Source organism: Rhyacophila brunnea, unplaced genomic scaffold (assembly GCF_057557595.1).
Source record: "Rhyacophila brunnea isolate RB1 unplaced genomic scaffold, BYU_Rbru_1.0 scaffold_6, whole genome shotgun sequence".
In the NCBI taxonomy this organism is placed as follows: Eukaryota; Metazoa; Arthropoda; class Insecta; order Trichoptera; family Rhyacophilidae; genus Rhyacophila; species Rhyacophila brunnea.
Window position 1 is genome coordinate 36,868,444 of NW_028233276.1, and position 20,098 is coordinate 36,888,541.

General features: G+C 33.7%; 1 protein-coding gene across 1 annotated transcript; it reads right to left on the bottom strand.

The window, feature by feature from the left end:
• Positions 1-1,048: 1,048 nt before the first annotated feature.
• On the bottom strand, positions 1,049-19,514 carry LOC147065622 (G patch domain-containing protein 11). Its single transcript, XM_085956544.1, has 5 exons — positions 19,310-19,514; positions 18,770-19,014; positions 16,784-17,031; positions 15,711-15,809; positions 1,049-1,591 (listed from the first exon to the last, which is right to left on the bottom strand). The coding sequence occupies exons 1-5, from the start codon at positions 19,357-19,359 to the stop codon at positions 1,457-1,459; spliced, it is 777 nt and encodes a 258-aa protein (XP_085812670.1). The 5' UTR covers positions 19,360-19,514; the 3' UTR covers positions 1,049-1,456.
• Positions 19,515-20,098: the final 584 nt, after the last annotated feature.

Sequence of the window (20,098 nt, forward strand, 5' to 3'; positions counted from 1 at the left end):
TATGACGTTGGTAAAATAAATTATGATTTCGCTAGTGGATTGTGTATTTTATCGATTCACCGAAAGAATATTATTACACATTCGTGTAAATATAAAATATAATCTTTTCTTTTGAATAAATTATTCCCTTTAATGGACAGTATTAATCATCTATTTGGTCATATTTTTAGAAAACGGTAATATATACAATAAATTTAAACATGCCACAAAATTATATTTACATCAATCATCAGTATAATAATTAATTACTATGATATTATTAAAATATATACTTAAATTTTATTTAGATTTACCGACATTGTCATTCACAATTAGGTATATTAATTTATGTTGTGAACGTCTTAAATTAATAATTTGTAATATTCACTGCATACAATAAATAAAATTTGAGTACTGAGTTATTAGTCTATAATTTCACAATAACTTAATATTTATAATGCTCTCTAAAATTTTAACATTTATATTGTATAAAATAATATGTTTACATAAATAACTATAACTTTGTTTTACTCTCGTAAAAATAAATAAAATATAATATTTGCGATCTCCGCGTACATAATATTATTACATTTTTAATAATAAATGAATTTGTATTTTATAACAAGCAACACCAGCCGCAGTTGTATCGCGCGGTATATTCTACTTTACGTTACCAACATCTAACGTCACCCGAGAACTTTCGGTGAGTTGAAATTCCAACGGTTTTACAAAAACACGGGAGGGGGGGCGCTTGCAGTTTGAACCTGGCACACATCTGGCAGGTCGAAAACTGTCCGTCTATGGGCGCAGCAGATTATCCACCAAAGATAACTATGGCCGCCATTACGTATTAACTGGCATGTTCAACCTGTTTCGAAAACTGTACGTCTGTGGGCAGCAATTGAGTTCAAGAATGTGACTTAATTTAGAGACCTACAAACTTGTCTGAGGAACGGATGGGAGATTTGTTCAACAGAGAAAATGCTCATGAATGGTAATAAAACTAGCAAAATGATTTCTTCACTTCATAAATGGAGGGGAAGAAAGTGTAGTCAAAGCAAAAACTCAGTTTGTGTATAAAACTGCACAGATGTATAGCGATATGTTTTTATTACTTTTTTCACTTTTATTATATTTCAAGATAAATGAGAAATTAATATGTAAATTCTTTTACTTAAACCTATTTTCCCAACTAATAACGATTTCATTCTTCTTGCTCTCCTGCAAAATTATCACTTTGTCGATGAGCCTATTTTTGCCGTGTGCCCTTCAAATATTTCAACAAAAATCTTTGCCTAATTTGAGAAAAGAACTTTCTGCACCCCGGAAGTATGTATGTATTTGTTTCAGTCAAGCAATTTTCTGAAGAGGCTGGGTTTTCCAATGGAGTATGCATCAAAGCTGGTAATTTGCGTTACAGTAGGTTCTGTTGATGTTGGTCAGAAACCCACTTCAACAAAATTTTGCCCTGATCGTATTAATGTGCATCTCGTGTGACACCTGGACAGTTTGAGGTAAAGTCGTTCAAGTCATTGTAGAATGTCCCGCACCAGATGCAGTATAAGTAACATTCTCTCAGATATGTGGTTAGCAGTTGGAGTTGCAGGGCTGGCTAAAATAAGAAAAATATAATGAAAAGTGAATTATATGCATATAATATGGGGCTTTGGCATAGTGGAGGTTATATCAGTAAGTACTGTACCACAACATTAATTAGGTAAATTAAAACAGTGTAATTATTGAATTTGGAAGGAAATATATCATTGAACCAATATTAACTGATAATATTGCTGCAGGTATTTATTAATTAAATAATTAGGAGAACACAAATTATGACTAAATAAGTAGAAGTGAAAGATATAACATATTCAATATTATATTGATGACCCAATCACATTTTTTTATAATTTACAAATGATATCTTCTATATCGTATTTTTAGTAAAATTGTTGTAGAAACACATAGGTACCTACTGTGAAAATAATTTTCTATAAATTAAATTATATCCACCTAACATTATAAATGTGACGCTAAAAAACAAACGTGGCCATCTCCATCACAAGTGAAACTGAGTAAATCAACTTTTTTGTTTTTGTGGTTAATTTGAACCCATATAATAATATAATATAGTTAATAATTTCCCAATTTATGATTATATTTTATTTAATAAATACGATTTAAACAATGCTCAACAATCGCGAATCCTTAACAAACAAGATATTTACGATTTTATGTTGGAGATGGCTATGTTTGTTTTGTATCATCTGGATTTGACCAGGTTTGAAATAAATACTATTGGAGATGGGCAGTTTTGTTTTGTATTCGATCGGTTTGTTTTGTATTCTTACAAACAGGGTTGTGTTAAAATGGGTGCCGGACGAAATCCCGAATGGCCGAAATCCCGAACGGCCGAAATCCCGAATGCCGAAATCCCGAAAGCCAAAATCCCGAAATCCCGAATGGCCGGAATCTCGAAGGCCGAAATCCCGAAAAATAAAAAAATATAAACAGTATTCATTTTCAACCAGCGGTACCCCAATAGGTGGCGCTTTTTCTCGATTGTATAATTTATCTAGATAATTAAAAAAGGAGTATTAAAAACTATTATTAATTATGGAATGAAGTAACAAAATAATGTTCAACCAGCGGCACCCCAAAAGGGGGCGCTTTTTCTCGATTGTATAATTTAACTAGATAATTAAAACTGTAGTATTAAAAACTATTATTAATTATAGAATGAAGCAAAAAAATAATTTTCAACCAGCGGTACCCCAATAGGCGGCGCTTTTTCTTGAGTGTGTAATTTAACAAGATAATTAAAATAGTTATAATAAAAACTATTAATAATTATGGAATCAAGTAACAAAATAATGTTCAACCAGCGGCACCCCAAAAGGCGGCGCTTTTTCTCGATTGTATAATGTAACTAGATAATTAAAATAGTAGTATTAAAAACTATTATTAATTATGGAATGAAGCAAAACAATAATTTTCAACCAGCAGTACCCCAATAGGCGGCGCTTTTTCTAGAGTATGTAATTTAACAAGATAATTAAAATAGTTATATAAAAACTATTATTAATTATGGAATGAAGCAAATAAATAAATGCTATTGGAGATGGGACAGTTTTGTTTTGTATTCGATCGGTTTGTTTTGTATTCTTACAAACAGGGTTGTGTTAAAATGGGTGCCGGACGAAATCCCGAATGTCAAAATCCCGAATGGCCGAAATCCCGAACGGCCAAAATCCCGAATGCTGAAATCCCGAAATCCCGAATGGCCGGAATCCCGAAAGCCGAAATCCCGAAAAATAAAAAAATATAAACAGTAATAATGTTCAACCAGCGGCACCCCAAAAGGGGGCGCTTTTTCTCGATTGTATAATTTAACTAGATAATTAAAAATGTAGTATTAAAAACTATTATTAATTATAGAATGAAGCAACAAAATAATTTTCAACCAGCGGTACCACAATAGGCGGCGCTTGCAAATTATTTTGTTGCTTCATTCCATAATTAATAATAGTTTTCATATAACTATTTTAATTATCTTGTTAAATTACATACTCAAGAAAAGGCGCCGTCTATTGGGGTACCGCTGGTTGAAAATAATTTTTTTGCTTCATTCCATAATTAATAATAGTTTTTATATAACTATTTTAATTATCTTGTTAAATTATACAATCGAGGAAAAGCGCCGCCTATTGGGGTGCCGCTGGTTGAAAATTATTTTGTTGCTTCATTCCATAATTAATAATAGTTTTCATATAACTATTTTAATTATCTTGTTAAATTACATACTCAAGAAAATGCGCCGCCTATTGGGGTGCCGCTGGTTTAAAATTATTACTGTTTATATTTTTTTATTTTTCGGGATTTCGGCCTTCGGGATTCCGGCCATTCGAGATTTCGACCATTCGAGATTTCGGCTTTCGGGATTTCGGCCATTCGGGATTTCGGCCATTCGGGATTTCGGCCTTCGGGATTTCGGCCTTCGGGATTTCGTCCGGCACCCGAAAAAAACAACAATATTTCATATTTACAACTAACACTTAATAATTTGAAAATTATAATTGGGTTTATGAATTTATTTTGAGTTTTATGATATTAGAATTAAATAGGTAACTAAGCAAATATAACAATATTTTTGAATAAAAATATATAAAAAAATAAAGATGACTGAACCAGTTTACACGATATTATGCAGCTTTAAAACTGAACATAAAATATGAACAGCCAAGGCACAGCCCTGAGGTTCTAAGATGCTAAATGTCGTAAAACGTTTGAAAATCAAAATTTACTCTCCGTTTTTCAGTCTTCTTTGAACGTTTAATGGTATAATTTGATCTGGTAAACTTTCGTGCATTATCTGGAGACACTATTTCAAACTTTATTTGGATTATTTTCCATTCTTTGACAATTATTTCGCTTAAAAACTTGAAGAGCACATCTTATACACAGAGAAAACTTTTTGCTGATGGGAGCCATCTTGATAAAATGCCACGACATGATTGGCCATTTTGAAAAAGTGCTACGTCGTTATTGGCCAAGACGAATGTGACCACGTTTGATATAAAAAATCAATGAAGATGACTAAGTTTGAAAAAAATCACATCTTTTATTTGAATTTTTGAAGCAGAAATTGAGGAGATAGCCATGTCTTAACTGAATATTATTATATAAAACAACACAAGCAATCATACCAACCAAAAATCTCAAAAAAGTCATCGACTGGAGATGGCCACGTTTGTTTTTTAACGTCACAAATTTTAAAACAATATGTACCTACTTATCGTTTTAAAAATACAAGGACAATTAATTAACTAACCGTAAATACAAATAAGATTAAAATAATTGATAACGTCATAAGGTCATCAACACAACTTTTAAAAGTACATTTCCAAGGACACGACATTAAAAATTGATTAAATCAATCATCATGTTAGGTATTCTACACCAGACATATTGGCTTCATCATCACTCAATACTAATTCACTTTCACTACTGCTATCAAAATCGACACTAAAAACTATACTTTGGTCACTCATAGTCTCACATCTATCTTTTACCATATAATCGTCTCCCAAATCTATCGTGTGTTCACATTGTTTTTTCCAATCGTCCGGTGTTAGTATCATAAATTAGTAGTTAGTACATAGTAAATCCACGCCATCATGGCTGCTCTATTAAATCTAAAATGTAAACATAAATTTATATACAATATTGGTATATACTTCAGCTGATGATGATACATACTATCGTATGGAAAATAATTCAATTTTATGTTGTGGTCGATGCGATGAAAACAATAAAATCATCTTCAAGTTTTTGTTATTGGTAGGGAACCTTTTGATACCTACGGCAGGTGAATTTTAAACACAGCAAATTTTTCACGGTGATAAAGTTACGCTATTTCATAATGTATATAAATCAGTCATTTAATAAATAAGGACAAATATTACCAACAAGTTAGTTCAAGTAAACAACCCACGTTCTCTATACTTAATTGATCTTTTATACAATAATATCGACGGCCCCAGGAAAAACCGGTGTAAGTCTAAAATCACAAATGTTCAGGAGAGCGAAAAAACTAAAATATTTACGCTATTAAATTCATCATATAAAATGAGTGAGTTTTTTCTTATCTTGTTTAAGTAAATCAAATTCACAATTTTATGGTCTATATTCCTATCAAAATTTAATGGTGATTAATTAATAAACAGCTGAGATAATGTCAAAAAATCGTTTTTATTTGGAATTTTATTACGCGCTTGGTGTTTTGACTTGATTCAACATGCTTTTGCGCGTACGAAATAGATTACAGACTCTGCATAACAAACTTATACTCTGAGATTGAACCTTGTTTTTCGTCGCGTTTTTCTTACTCTATACGATTTTGTTTAGTACAACTATATTTATAATGCTCATTTACGGAAGAACCATCATTGCGCAATGTTTAACTCGAAATAATACAGCGTGTCTATAAAGTTTTAACAAAGAGTATGGGGATATATTGACATATATATTTTTTTATACGGAGTTTTAGTATTTAAGTATGATTTTTTTTATTTTTTTGTAAATTATTATTGATATTTTTATAAATAATGAGAATATGTACATTACGAAACAATAAACATTCAGAAAAAATGTTGATAATGGAATAATAAAGAAGTTGTATAAGAAATTAGTACATAACAGTGGTAACTATTAGATTTAAAAAATAGCTAAAAGAAATGTTCTTTTATTCTTTACAACACAATTTTCATTAAAACTGTTGAAAAAACATAATGTCAATCGCCATGTAAATCAATAAGACAATTTAAATTTATTAATAGTAATTTACTTAATTATGAAAACTAGGGAAATAATTACTTATATACTTTTAACTGCATCATTGTATTTCTGAGGGAATGAATTTTATTTAAATAAGTAATTACCATTTTAGAAAAAACATAATATGTACGGTTTAATACAATAATATAAATTTCTAACCGCTTTGCTTGTTTGAACATAATAATGTAGGTAGTAAACAACTACTGGAATATATTCTTGAACATTTGGCAAAGATATACCTATCTTAGCATCATACTATTTGCAAAAATATAGATTTTCTAGTTTGAAAATTATGACTTCTTATTAACAAAATAACTAATGTTATGTATACCTAACAATTATTAATGAAAGAGAGATTTATTACTTTCGTTCTCAGATGAGACCGCAGTCAACTGTTCATCATCAGAAATCTTTATAAAAAATTATATTTAATATAATTATTAGGCTTGTATTACAAGCCTATTCGATAATTTTGATTAGGTACCTATCTAAAATGATATTCATACAGTATCTGTATAAACAAGAGAAATTCCTTTGTCAGTACCTATCTTCTATTTTTTTTTAGAGTGTCCTTATTTGTGCCTCTAATTTTATAATACCTTTCTATAATTAAACAAGTAGGGACATTTACTTATTAGATTATAAAATTTCATATTAATTATCGTTTGTATTTTTTAATCTCTATCGTTGATATGAATGTTATTGTCAATTATAATTAAATATAGATTGATTATATTCTATTGTCAACATAAATCATGAAACATCAGTAAGTATATTTCTTAATTGAGCTCAGTTACGTTAAATAATATGAGGTTTTATGATTTTTATTATTTATTTAAAAGGTTGAAATAAATGTGTACCAACGCTCTCAAATTTAAATACTTAATCAAATTTATTTTGTTGGTGTGCATTTGCATTTTTTTATAAACTGAAAAAAATGAAATAATTTGCATTCAAGTAGGTAGTATGTTCTTGAAATGTTATATTGTTATCTAATCGATTGCATAGAGTTTTAATACAAATTTTCTCAAAGAAACACAGTTTACTATATTAGTTGTCCATTCATAACTATTTATTTTATTTATTTTGATAGTTTTATAAAATGTATAATTCAGACCGATTTAAATTGGATGAAATAATAATTAGGTAGTTACTATTTAAAGTGGTTTTCATAATTTATAAAAATCATAGTCAATAGGTGAATAGGAGGTAAGTATATGAATTTAAGTACCCACTTACCATTACAGACTTTTCAAATCCAATTGATATTTTAATTAAAATCTACGAAATACCGTGTACGATATCACCATTTGACATGGTTTATTTGAGTTTTTCACAAACTACAGATACATAATATTTATGTATCTATAGTGTTAAAACTCAAATAAACCATGTCAAATTGTGATGAAAATATAATAGAAATGTTATTGTTAGTTAAAAGCAACACTGTATATTTATTTTGAACAAATTTAACTAACATCGAAAATTATGTCACCACTCACCAATGCTAAGATTATAATATATGTCTTTAATTAATAGGTAATATTAAAAATTCTCAATCACCAGCGATGGGTTTGTTTTCAAAATACCTACACATCATTTTGTTTACTTTACTTCATCCTTTTTCCAAAATATATCTACTTAGGTAAGCATAAAATTTTCACGGTTGTTTTTTATCGTAGTATATTCTTGGGTTTTCACCGTGTCTCCTTCTTCCTTCTTTACTCGATAAAGATAATAACTCGACATCTCTTGATAATGGCCTCTGGAACGAGCCCGAAACGTTGAGTAAAGAAGAAGGAGACACGGTGAAAACCCAAGAATATACTACGATATTGACCATTATAGTTTTATTTTTACATTCAATTATGCTGCAAACAATGGGTAACTACATATTTTCTTCAAAAAACCTTGCCGCTAATCCTTTTCGGCGAATGGCATGTAATAAAATAATATAATCACTTGGGGTATTTTTGTCTTCGAGGAATATTCAAAATACAAAATTATGCATAATATACATGAGTACCCTTTTATATTTTCAAAAATACTAAGAACACGTTGACCCACGTATTTATGATGTATAGCCGACTTTTTTATTTTAATATTTTCAAAGCCAGCCGTTGATAAATGCCATTTCAAAATGCAATGGAAACGATTGTTTAACTTGATTGGATCATAAAAAATAGTCTGCAATTAGTAATGTTTTCAAACTGAAGCATGATAATAGTGATTTTGTATTATCTTGATGCAAGATTAATTTAATCAAAACATGTCATTTTCTACTAATAATAAAATAATATTTTGAAGTTAAAACATAATATTTTAGGTGCAAACTATTTGTTTTTATAGTGATAGTAATATTTAATTAAAATATGTCTTTTTCTACTGGGTATTTATGTAAATTAAATTTATATATTAGAATATTACAAACTAATTTTAAGTAAAGTAAGTAACTGCAAAGTAATTAAATATATATAAATAACGTTTTATATATGATATTTGCTTTCCATTGAATAATATAATATTTTCAAATTTAAACATTACTTCATTGTTTTGTTGGGTATCTATGTGGGAGAGTAATCAACCGAAAAGAGTTAGAGGGAGCTTGAAGAGGTCTTTATCATGCAGTGAATTAATTTAAATAACCGATTCAAAATTAATATAAGTATTTAAAATTTTAAGATAATATTAATTACTGAGTAGTTTTTTAAAGTAGTTATGTAAGTAAAAATTAATTCCGTTTCTTTTCGGTATTTGTTTTATATTAAATAATATAATAATTTAACATTCTGACACAATAATATTGACTAACTTTTAAACTAATAATGCAAATACTTACTGCAAATACCAATATTTTTCGGAGATAAACCAATATGTTTTTTTAAATTAATGTGATACGTCAATATAAACCATGCCGTATATTTAGATCTCCGTAAAAGAATGTTATAGCAAGTATAACAACCTTCTTATTCGTAAAATAAAGCGCAGTGCACTTTTGTTATCGAGGTATGACTATACTCCTCGGATATTTCTGGGAACACAAATTTGGTAAATGCGATATGTAGATATAGAGCACCATTGTCAAAAACCTTACTTCGTCAATTTTTATGCTAGAGACCTGAAATTTTTACAGGACATGCATAAAAAATTAAATATTATGAAAAGTGAATAAAACCTCAAACGCTATTTTCAGACTTACACCGGTTTTTCCTGGGGCCGTCGATATGTACCTATATTTTGTACTCTCATTCAATTGAAAATGTCCGTTAGGATAAAATCAGTTGAATATCATCAAAATTATGAAATAAATATGGAAAAAGAACGAAGAAATATAGACCATTCATATAAAGTGTTATGTCAATACATATGACTGCTGACTAGATAATTACTTTTTAATTACCACATTTAAATAGCATGCTAATTACATCGAATGGCCACCTAATCGGCGCGTCTTTAATGTCCAATGTATTAAATGGGACAGCGGTGACTTTTTTATAATTAACGTTACACACCTACAAACTTACCTGTAGAATGGCCAAAAATGGAACTACGAACTACCATAGGATGCCATTTTGAAAATTTCATTTGAATGTCAGATTTTGTCCAGCTACGAGTTTTGATTGGGTGGTTTTCGACAGTGGTTCCCCCATCCCATTCTTCAGATAAGTTTGTAGGTCTGTAACCTGCATTTTATCTACTATAACTGATTTAATCATGGTGAGTAATATAGTGTGTGGCATTGCGGATTAGTAGCTCTGGAATATTCTACATCTAAATATATTATAACGACTTCGAAACTGCTGTACAAGATAGTGTAGATCGTATCTACGAGCGGCACAAATCTGAATCCGACCTCATTGAGGCGGATTGGAGCCTCATAAAGAGTGCGATTGTGTCGTCGGCTCGTACCGTCCTTGGTACCAGAAGGAGTGAGCAGCCATAGTGGATGTCTGACGAAACGTGGGTTGAAATTGGTGAACGAGCCAGGCTGAAAGCCCTGAGAGACGAGGAGACAGACCCCGACCGATCCGAGGACCGCCGGACTGACTACCAAACCCAAGACAGGGTAGTCAAACGATCCGTGCGGTCGGACAAGCGCAATTTTATGAACCGGCAAATTGAAGCGGCAGAGGAGGCAGCAAGCAGAAATGACACCAGGAAACTCTTCCGAATCACCCATGAAGTCTGCGGCAGGCGACCACCGACTCCCGGAGCCATTCGTGGTCCCAGTGGAGCAATAGAGTCTGACGCAGAATGCGTCAAGAAGATTTGGAAGAATCATTTCTGCGGAGTGCTGAACCGCCCACCCCCTTTGGATCCGTTTGACATATCTGCGGAAGCTTTACTTTTGGACATTCCCCGAGCGACTGACATTTCCGATTGCCCGCCCACGCACACCGAGATAAAATCGGCTGTGAAAAGGCTCAAGAACGGAAAGGCACCGGGGGGAGACGGGATTCATCCTGAATTCCTCAAGTACAGCTTGAGCGCAATCCTGCACCCTATGTTTCATCTGATGACAAAGGTGTGGGAAGAAGAGCGCTGCCCAAGGGATTGGGTGAACGGTGAAATCATCACACTTCTTAAAAAAGGTTACCCTCTAAGCTGCGACAATTACCGAGGCATTACGCTACTCAGAGTTCCGGGAAAGATTTTGGCAAACATCATTTTGATGAGAATAAGGGACCCAATAATGCACGTCCTCAGGAAAAACCAAGCCGGGTTTCTACCTGGTCGAGCGTGTGCAGACCAAATCCACAACCTTCGATGTCTTCTCCAGCAGAGCCATGGGTTGAACAGTCCGATGGCTTGCTGCTTTGTGGATTATGAGAAGGCTTTCGACAGTCCGCACCGCCCCTCCCTCTGGATGATACTGGGAGCATACGGGATCCCTCCCAAGATCATTGCCATAATCAAAAGGCTGCACGAGAATAGCGAATGCTGTGTCAGAATTGGAGACACTGTCACGGAATAGTTCGGGGTCACGACCGGAGTCAGACAGGGTTGTGTCCTTGCACCGTTTCTCTTTATCATTCTCTTTGACTTCATACTACGGAAGTCAATACCACCCGACCGAGGCATACCTGTTACCCCCACGGTGAAGCTATGCGACCTGGAATACGCCGATGATGCTGTCCTATTCGACAACACAATCGAGGGCATTCAAGAGACAATCGACAGGTTGCATAACAACTCCTCTCGCGTTGGTTTGAAAATCAACGCGAAGAAAACCAACGTCTTGTGCAATAGTACCTGTCCTGATCCAGATATCCCTCTGATTAGCGATGGACAAAACATCGAGAGCGTCGACAGCTTCAAGTACCTGGGGGTACACATCACGGGAGATGGCATTTTGCAGAAAGAGCTCGCTATCCGAATGGGAATGGCTGGAGCAACATTCAACTCGATGCGAAATGTCTGGGACTCACGATTGTACTCGGTCAAAACCAAATGCCGCCTATTCGACGCTTGCATTCTGACGGTGCTGCTTTACGGTAGCGAATCATGGCACCTTACGAAGGCTCAGAGCAACCGTATACTGAGCTTCGAAAACAGATGTTTGCGACGAATACTGGGTGTGCGGTGGTATGACTTTAGGAGCAACGAGGAGATAAGAGAACGTACCAAGCAGCCTCTCATCACGCTGAAAGTGAAGAGGCGACGTTGGACCTGGCTCGGCCACGTGCTGCGGATGCCAGAAGAGAACTTTAACCTGGCTTGCCTGTTCTTCAAGCCGACCGGATTCCGGCGTCCTGGAATGCCGCTAAATACAATCTACAGAGTGTATACGGCGGAGCTACGGGATGCTGGTTTGACCTGGAACGAAGCAAGAAGACTGGCGAGCGACAGGGATTCTTGGAGGCGCCGAGTGGTGTCCATATGCTCCAGTTAAGGGGCGGATATGGGCAAAGAAGAAGAAAGAAATATATTAACGTAATATTTATAATAAGCGTATTCAATAAGTGAAAATCTGAAGTAATATTATATTGCAAAGCCTTTAGAAGAATGCAATTACGGCTTACGCAATACATAATATTCTAATATAATAGTAGGTATTATAATTATTCAAACGAATATTTCCAGGGATGTCTCGCACCTACATATGTATTCTATAGACCGTACGCCACTGGTATTTTGAAGATGAAATTCTTCAATGTCAATAGTTTATAATCAAATAGACCAGTTTGGGCAGAGCATCCTCAAAATACTTAAATATCTAAAGAAATAAATAAGTATATGACTTTTTTATCGATATGTAGGTACTTTCGCAATATCGGTATTGTTACTTGGTAATACTAATAGGTATCAATATGATACTTTTGGAACATAAAACGGGTCAGCAGAAAAAATCTTTCAATATTTGTATTTATAGTAGTGGTAGGTACGCAAAAGCTATTCGATATTTAATTATGAAAAAACATATTCTACACGCATTTTATAAAAATGGTTCACCATTACTTACCTCAAATAAAAAGAACCATTACTTTTGTAACACGAACTTTTTAATTGCAATGTGCGAATTTGAATTCTTTTAAGTAAGCCGCACATCGCATTGTAATATTGGCAAGATGATTATTTTAATTACAATAATTACCATCGCACCCAAGCTGGCAGCAAAGACAACTCAAATTTTACAAAAATGTCTTACCAAGGTCCAAAATTACTGAGGATATCTGATTCGTCCACCAATTTAATGTGTTTTTTTATGGGTTGACCGTTAAAGACAGGGACTGTCTGGCCTTTAGTTATAAATAAGTTATTGAGATACCCGGGGTTCCAGCGACTAGCTCAGGTGTCCATCGAACCCCGGATTCACAAAAAAAGATAAAAAAGGATTTATATATGTTGGTAAAATTAAATAAAACACTAAGTCTTTCTCGTGCGGTCTTAGCGTTATATAATTTAATATTTGGTTGGACAACGTTACTTTATAGTCCATTACATATTTTGTTTTTACAATTAGCTACGCAGGTCCGTACACGGTTTACAAAGGACGCTTACTAACTTTCTTTTTCTTTTTCAAATTCCCCGTACCCACACCGTCCAGCAAAAAGGACCCTCGTGATTGGCCAAATTTTATCGCGTGATGCTTTTGATTTGACGAATCACGAGGACCACCCCGGCGCAGGCGCGTGGAGATTTTAAAGTTGCCGGCAAGCGCGGCAAAATTTATTATATATGAATACTTATATTTAGTCTTAAAATTATCTCTCTCATCCATCATCATTTATACTTTTTAAATCAAATTAAATTTATCTTAATTACACCTCCGCCCAGTATATGATTTTCACACACCGGACGAAGGCATTTACTTATGAATAAAAAAAAATTACGTAGTTGAGCAAGGAATCAGATTAGATGTTTTATGAAGCCGTTTCTAGAGGTCAGGGTTACGTTTCGACTTATGACTACTAAATGATTATTTTACACCGGGAGAAGCCCGCCTGTAACAGGGGTGTATCATTATGTCATACATTATAAAAAAATTCACAGTACCTATGCATTGAAAACATTCAAGTGGGTTTTGTGAATGCCGCCCTTGTAAAATGCTCCAAAATATGTTTTGCAATTTTGTTTTATAGTTTTTTTACGGCCTCAGATAAAATGAAATTTATTGATACCCTAATTGCTTTTATGGGATTTGGTGCTCACCATGTTATGAAAACTATCAAATTTCAAAGCAATCCATTTAAGTAACACTAATATGAAGATCAATTAATATTTTCTTTGAACAGTGGTGTGCTGTTCTGAATACTGAAAAATATTCTAAATAACTGCTGCCACTGCTGAAAATGTGATAAATGATAACGATAAGTGGTAGGTAGGTAGGACCTTATAAAACACAGATGCCGAACAATGTCTATAAAAAATCTAATCAGGTATGATACAAAATAAAAACCGACTAGCGAAAAATATCGGTAACGTATTCAACTACGATGCCAGCTAAGAAATAAACCACTCAATGGTAGTGCCAGTGAAAGAACGACATCTTTGTGATTACTATACAGGCGGCACCGACTATGAGTGGCCACGCGGCTTCGACCGTTTTTAAACCGTGTTAAAGCAAAAAATCAGTGTAAATAAAAAATTGTCTGTTTTATTTTAAACCGTGTTATTTCGAAATCATGCAAAAAAAGGATCTGGTGTATATATTTTTTTAGGTTGTCCCGGTTTTTTAATTTCACATCGTAAAAATCTCGATTTGCTAAAATAATTATCTGACAACGTATATTATATAAATATAGGGCTGAGCGGGGTCATTTGAGCCACGGGGTCACCTGCGCCACCCGTAGTACCACTCTTACGCTGCATTATAGATACAAGCGGTGGATTCCGAACGAAGCGGGAGGGGTAGGCAGCCAAGCCGCAATTGCGTCACTCGCTGTCTGGTGTTCGATGTGACTGTGCACGTGCGATGTTACTATTTTCACGCCAAAAGTAAAAAAAGCAGTTCCTCATACTTTTTGGTCTCAAGCACATGTTACGGCAATCAAGTAAATGTATTTTGATTTCAAAATAGTGTGTTTATGCGATGACAGTATCAAACATAATCTATTTTCAATAGTCTTTGGGTGGCTCAATCAAATTAGTAATAATTTGGGGAAGGGGTCATTTGAGCCATAACAAACGTACACCTGAGAGTAACAGATACGCCTGGGAAAGACCAGCTTTCTGCAGAACAGAGTAAATGGAAAAGTAAGGGTAGCAAGAAGATAGTAAAGTCGAAGAAACAGACAGTGAAGAAAACTATTTGACGAGTTCCTCTGAATCTGATAAAAAGACACGACCTAAGAAAACTAAAAATCTCCAAAAGAAGAAAAAAGTACAGACGAGTATAACTATATGTTCCTATTGTTTTCTAATAATTTGGATTAAAGATTTAAGAAAGATTTTGTTTGTATTTTATATTGATCTGATGAAAAAAAGCCTTTCTACACCCACCGGCTCAATTAACCTCATTGGGTGGCTCAGTTGACCCCACTAGGTGGGGTCAACTGAGCCATCTGGCGTTTGTGACATTAATGTAAATTAAGTCTTGTAAACATCGTCTTTGCTACAGTTTTTTGATGGAGTTACATGACCAAATAAATACAATTTAACTATTTTAAAAGATATCATTTTTTATTTCTTCATTAATTAGGAGCTATACTGCTTTGAGCAAAATCATGCTCGCTCGCCTCACTCTGCCCTACCTAGATAAAACACATTGAATACAACACGTGTTTTTCCCAGCCGTTAGATCGAACACATGTCTTCAAAGTCATGTCACTTCATCAATTAGGCCACTGTGGGTACTTGTCATTTTTACAATGAGACATTTTCCAATAACACATTATTTGAGTAAATTAATTATATGTAATATAAATTAGACAAAAAACATGTTAATTCTGTTTTACCTCAAATTGTACTTCTATTATTTCTTCTTCGTCGTCTTCACTATTTTCACTATCTACAGTTTCTGGCCAAAACCATGGCTCATCCGGAATTTTAATACCCTGCAAAGAAAATTAACAAGCATTAAATAATGTGTTATCTTCAGTGGCGGGGCGGCATGTGGTCGAAAAACTAAATTAAAAAATGCCAAATTATCTACAGCCATTTTCAATTTTAGGTGCAAATTCAAATTAAAACGTCAGTGGAGAAGTTAATAATAATTGTTAAATTCATGGCAAAAAATGCTTGTTCGTAAATTTTTTATATTGTGATTCCAAAATTCGCTAGTTATTAAATTAGATGCTTTAGTATGTCCAGAGTTCAAAACTATAAAATTTATTGAAAGTATAGGTAAAATCATTCATTATAATATGTGAGTGCGAATTTGTTATATCGCGATCTATTTTAAATTTTTTTCCCGCACATATTTTGACATGGCCACCTGCCAGGAATCACACAAGTGCGATCAGGTTATTTGACAGTTATCGACAATTTTTACATAATTGGTGCTGACAGGCCAAGCGGGGTAAATTATGTAAGTAGACTATTTTTTGCAATGCGGAACAAAATGAATGTAATTTTTAAGTTTATTGCAAAGTTACATTAAGTACTTTTAATTAAATTTATGTATGACAAATATTTTGTTATTAATATTGTATAGTTTATTAAAAAGGTGTATTCATATTTTACAATGTTTTGTTTTTAAAATGAATGTTGATCACAAAATTTTGACTGTGTTCACAACATATCCCCTGTGATCAACGGGAGGTTACCCGTATTCAATAATACCCACGAAAGTGGCCTTTTGTGTTTGTCATCTAACTGGAGATAGAGATAAAGTGGCATAGATTTTCTTCAATCATCATATCCATACAAAATTTTTAATTGAATTAGTTAAAAATATGGGTCACATGTGTTGTTGGTATGGTCAACCATTTATGGGTTGCAAAAAAAAAACATGTTTGCGCAGCCGATTGCCAACCACTGCTTAAGGCTGTAAATATTATTATAAAGCAACAGCTCGGAGGGTACTTACTTTTTGTATGTCTAATTCCTGGCACATTTTTTGACTTTTGATCAGATCATATTTAGTTACATTTTCTTTATTTTTTTCCGACAGTCTTTTCCTGTAATCATCTACGCTGCATTCCTTTTCATGCCGTAGAAGTCTCTCAGCTCTCTTCTTAGCTTTCCATTCTGATATTTCTTTTAAAACAGTAGCCCTACCGAGACCAAATCTATCGGATTTAACAGTTACTTGAATTGGTTCTGTTGTGCCATTCTCTAAAACATTGTTATTTTGTAAGTGAGCTATTATTAGTTGGTACATATTTAAGACTAAGATTGCCTGCCTAGTGAAGCCCCCCCCCCATTGTCTAGTATTTCAGAGTCATTAACGCCAATGTTCTGCTGTGCAGTGCAGTGCTGTGCTCACACATAATAGAATTTTGGTTATAAATTTGTTTTCAAATTATGCATGTTCATAAAAGAATTTTACATTCTTAAATCTTGTGAATTATCCATTGAATAAAAAAAATAGTTTATTAAATTATTAGCAAGTGCAAGTACATTATAACAAAAATTTGGAGTGATCCTAACACTGGTTGGTAATTGATGTAGTTATAATACTCTGATTTAAAATACAAAAGTCGATTGCCAAAAAGTATTGCAATTAGTATTGCAGTATTGTAAAGCCCGTTAGTTAACTTAAGTCGCAATTAGATAGATCACGTATTGGTTAGTTGCCAGGGCACATAGGTGCGAATCCCGGGGGCTCAGTTACGAATCCTGCTGAGTGTTTTTATATTATAAATGTTTAATAGGATTGCATTGTAGAAATGGAAGATAATGACCCGGCTAAAACAGTTTAACCTTAACCCATAAGGTGCCCCAATACAAGAGATTCTCATAATGGGTTTTTATTATTTTATACCAAACACAAGCAATTCGCATAAAATAAATATTTAAAAAAGCATATGATTATTTCTTTCTCTCTTACTCGAAACAAGTTTTATTTTATTAAAATTTTTATTTTCCGTCTCACTTTGTATATTACTTTCTTTTCTATTCTGAGAAATCATAATGAGGAATCTCTTACATGTATGTTTAAAAAATAATTTAAATTCAAGTCATACCTTTTGAGTTATTAATAATATTTGATTGTGGCAAGTAATTCTGCAGTTCCACATACAAGGATATATTTGGATTGAATGACCAAAAAACTTTTCATAAAGTTAGTAGCAATGAGTGAAAGTGGTAAATCTTAAGGGCCCTGTGCATAGCAGTGGCGAAGATTCAATACTAAGCGATTATTTAAAGCCTACCTGCCAAGACTGAAACTCCAGTATCTAGCTAATGTATTTCAATGGCGGCTCGCTGACGGCAAGACTGGAGTCTCTGTTTCAAAACGTCCGCGACCAAAACCGAAGAGACGCGACATGCTAGTCTCCCAGTCACCCATAAAACAGTGGTACCAATATCGGTAGATTCGATGAAAAATCATATTTTCTTACCAAAATTGGTAGCACTGAACTGAACTAAACAAGTCAAGACGTCAAAAGTTAAAGATGGGCGACCCGATTTTTAATTTAAAATATGTGTCAGATGTTGAGAAATACTCTTGCCTGTATAATTACAGGCTGCCAGAATATTCCCTTAAAGATATTACGGAAAAAGCTTAGAATGAAGTAGGAAAGACAATGAGTTTGAGGTTATGAGATTATTAGGTTTCAGTAGCACCGTGTGTGACCGTCATCAACTGGCCAGTTTATGAGTTTCATCACCAAACAGTTCGTCAGATTTTAGTTTCTGCGTGAGTGGATAACCTAAGATATCGATACTTTCCAATGAAGTGACAGCATCGGCTACGGAAAACCGCTACTGCTCTCTAAGTTCGCCGCCCTTTATAATGTGCAACGCAAGACCATTGATGTTAAGTATTCCTAATCAACAAAATATCTTACGATAGCGAAAATAGTAATTTATCTTTTCTAATAATACTCTACGTTTATAATATGAATACCTTTTAATCCAATGCCTAGACCAGGTTTATAGCCCATTTTTTGAAGTAATGCAAATCCTTTGTTATCACTTCCGATTGATTTTTGAAGGCCTTCTTCCCGTTTTGCAGCCTCAACTACTCTGACAGGTAGATGCTTTTTCCTATGAGCATCTTGACTCTCGTTTTTCCTCTTTAAAATCAAGTGTGCTCGTTTCTCTGATGCATTTTTGATAAGACCGGGTATCATGTCATTCTTTCCCGATGCACTGAGATAGAAAGATGATAATTGATAAATATGTTACTATTGTACAGGTACCTTTTTTACAATAGTTTATAATTGTGGGTAGTTTTATAAATACTCTTCTTCTCATTTTAGATTCATATGTATGTGGTTGCTACCCCACGGTTTTAACTTCACTACATACATTGAATACAAATGATTAAATCTTAATATATTATGTAGGTACCTAATATTATATAATATTTCGCTTCTAATAGTGTATCTACAACAGAACTATTTAATTTTATAAACGCAGACTTAAATCCAATAATTCCTCCTACCATTTCGTCAAGAAAGTTTCAGACATGTAATCCTCCTCGGAAGATGACATTTTCAGCGCTTATAACAATGTTATTCGATTATGCGATAATGGTCTGTCATAATATATTGTCAAGAAATATTATAATCTTTTACACTTTTGTCATAATAATTATTATGACACCTTCTTTAGGTCGCTTATTTTGACAGTTGACCATTAGCATTGGTAAGCATCAGTGTTGCCATATTTTGAAAGTGGAATTATAGTACAGAGCCTCCAAAATTATAGTATTTGGGGATAAAATATAGTACGCGTTGTCATCAGTTGAAAATGTATAGGTTTTTTGTTTCTCAGAAAAAAATAACGGAGAATTTAGTAGAATGTGTAAATATTTCACCGCGGGCCGCAGGTTCCCGATTTTTCATAGTCGGCTCGTTTTTTTAGGAAAAATATTTCGCCGCGGGCCGCAGGTTTCCAAATTTTCAAAGACGACTCGATTGCGAAATGGCAAATCCGAAATTATAGTCCTTTTATATTCAATTATGGTACGATATTCAAAATTATAGTATTTTGGGCGTACTATACCAATTTTATATCGTACATACGCTACAGCTCCCCTATTTCAAAGATGGGGACTCCCAGACGTAGACCTGTTCGCGTCCAACACAGCCCATGTTGTCGCAACCTATGTCTCACGAAATCCGAACGATGCTCTTGCACTGTTCCACGATGCCTTCAGTCGACAGTGGGACTTCAAACTAGCCTGGATATTCCCGCCACCGAATCTAATTCCACAAGTATTGGCACACCT

What these genes read in the sequence shown, in the direction of transcription:
- LOC147065622 (XM_085956544.1), bottom strand. Translation starts at nt 19,359, where the DNA reads ATGTCATCTTCCGAGGAGGATTACATGTCTGAAACTTTCTTGACGAAA. An exon ending in TCTAGGCATTGGATTAAAAG is followed by an intron (nt 17,032 to 18,769) that starts GTATTCATATTA and finishes ACAATGTTTTAG; the next exon opens with AGAATGGCACAACAGAACCA. An exon ending in TAATAGAAGTACAATTTGAG is followed by an intron (nt 1,592 to 15,710) that starts GTAAAACAGAAT and finishes TTCTTATTTTAG; the next exon opens with CCAGCCCTGCAACTCCAACT.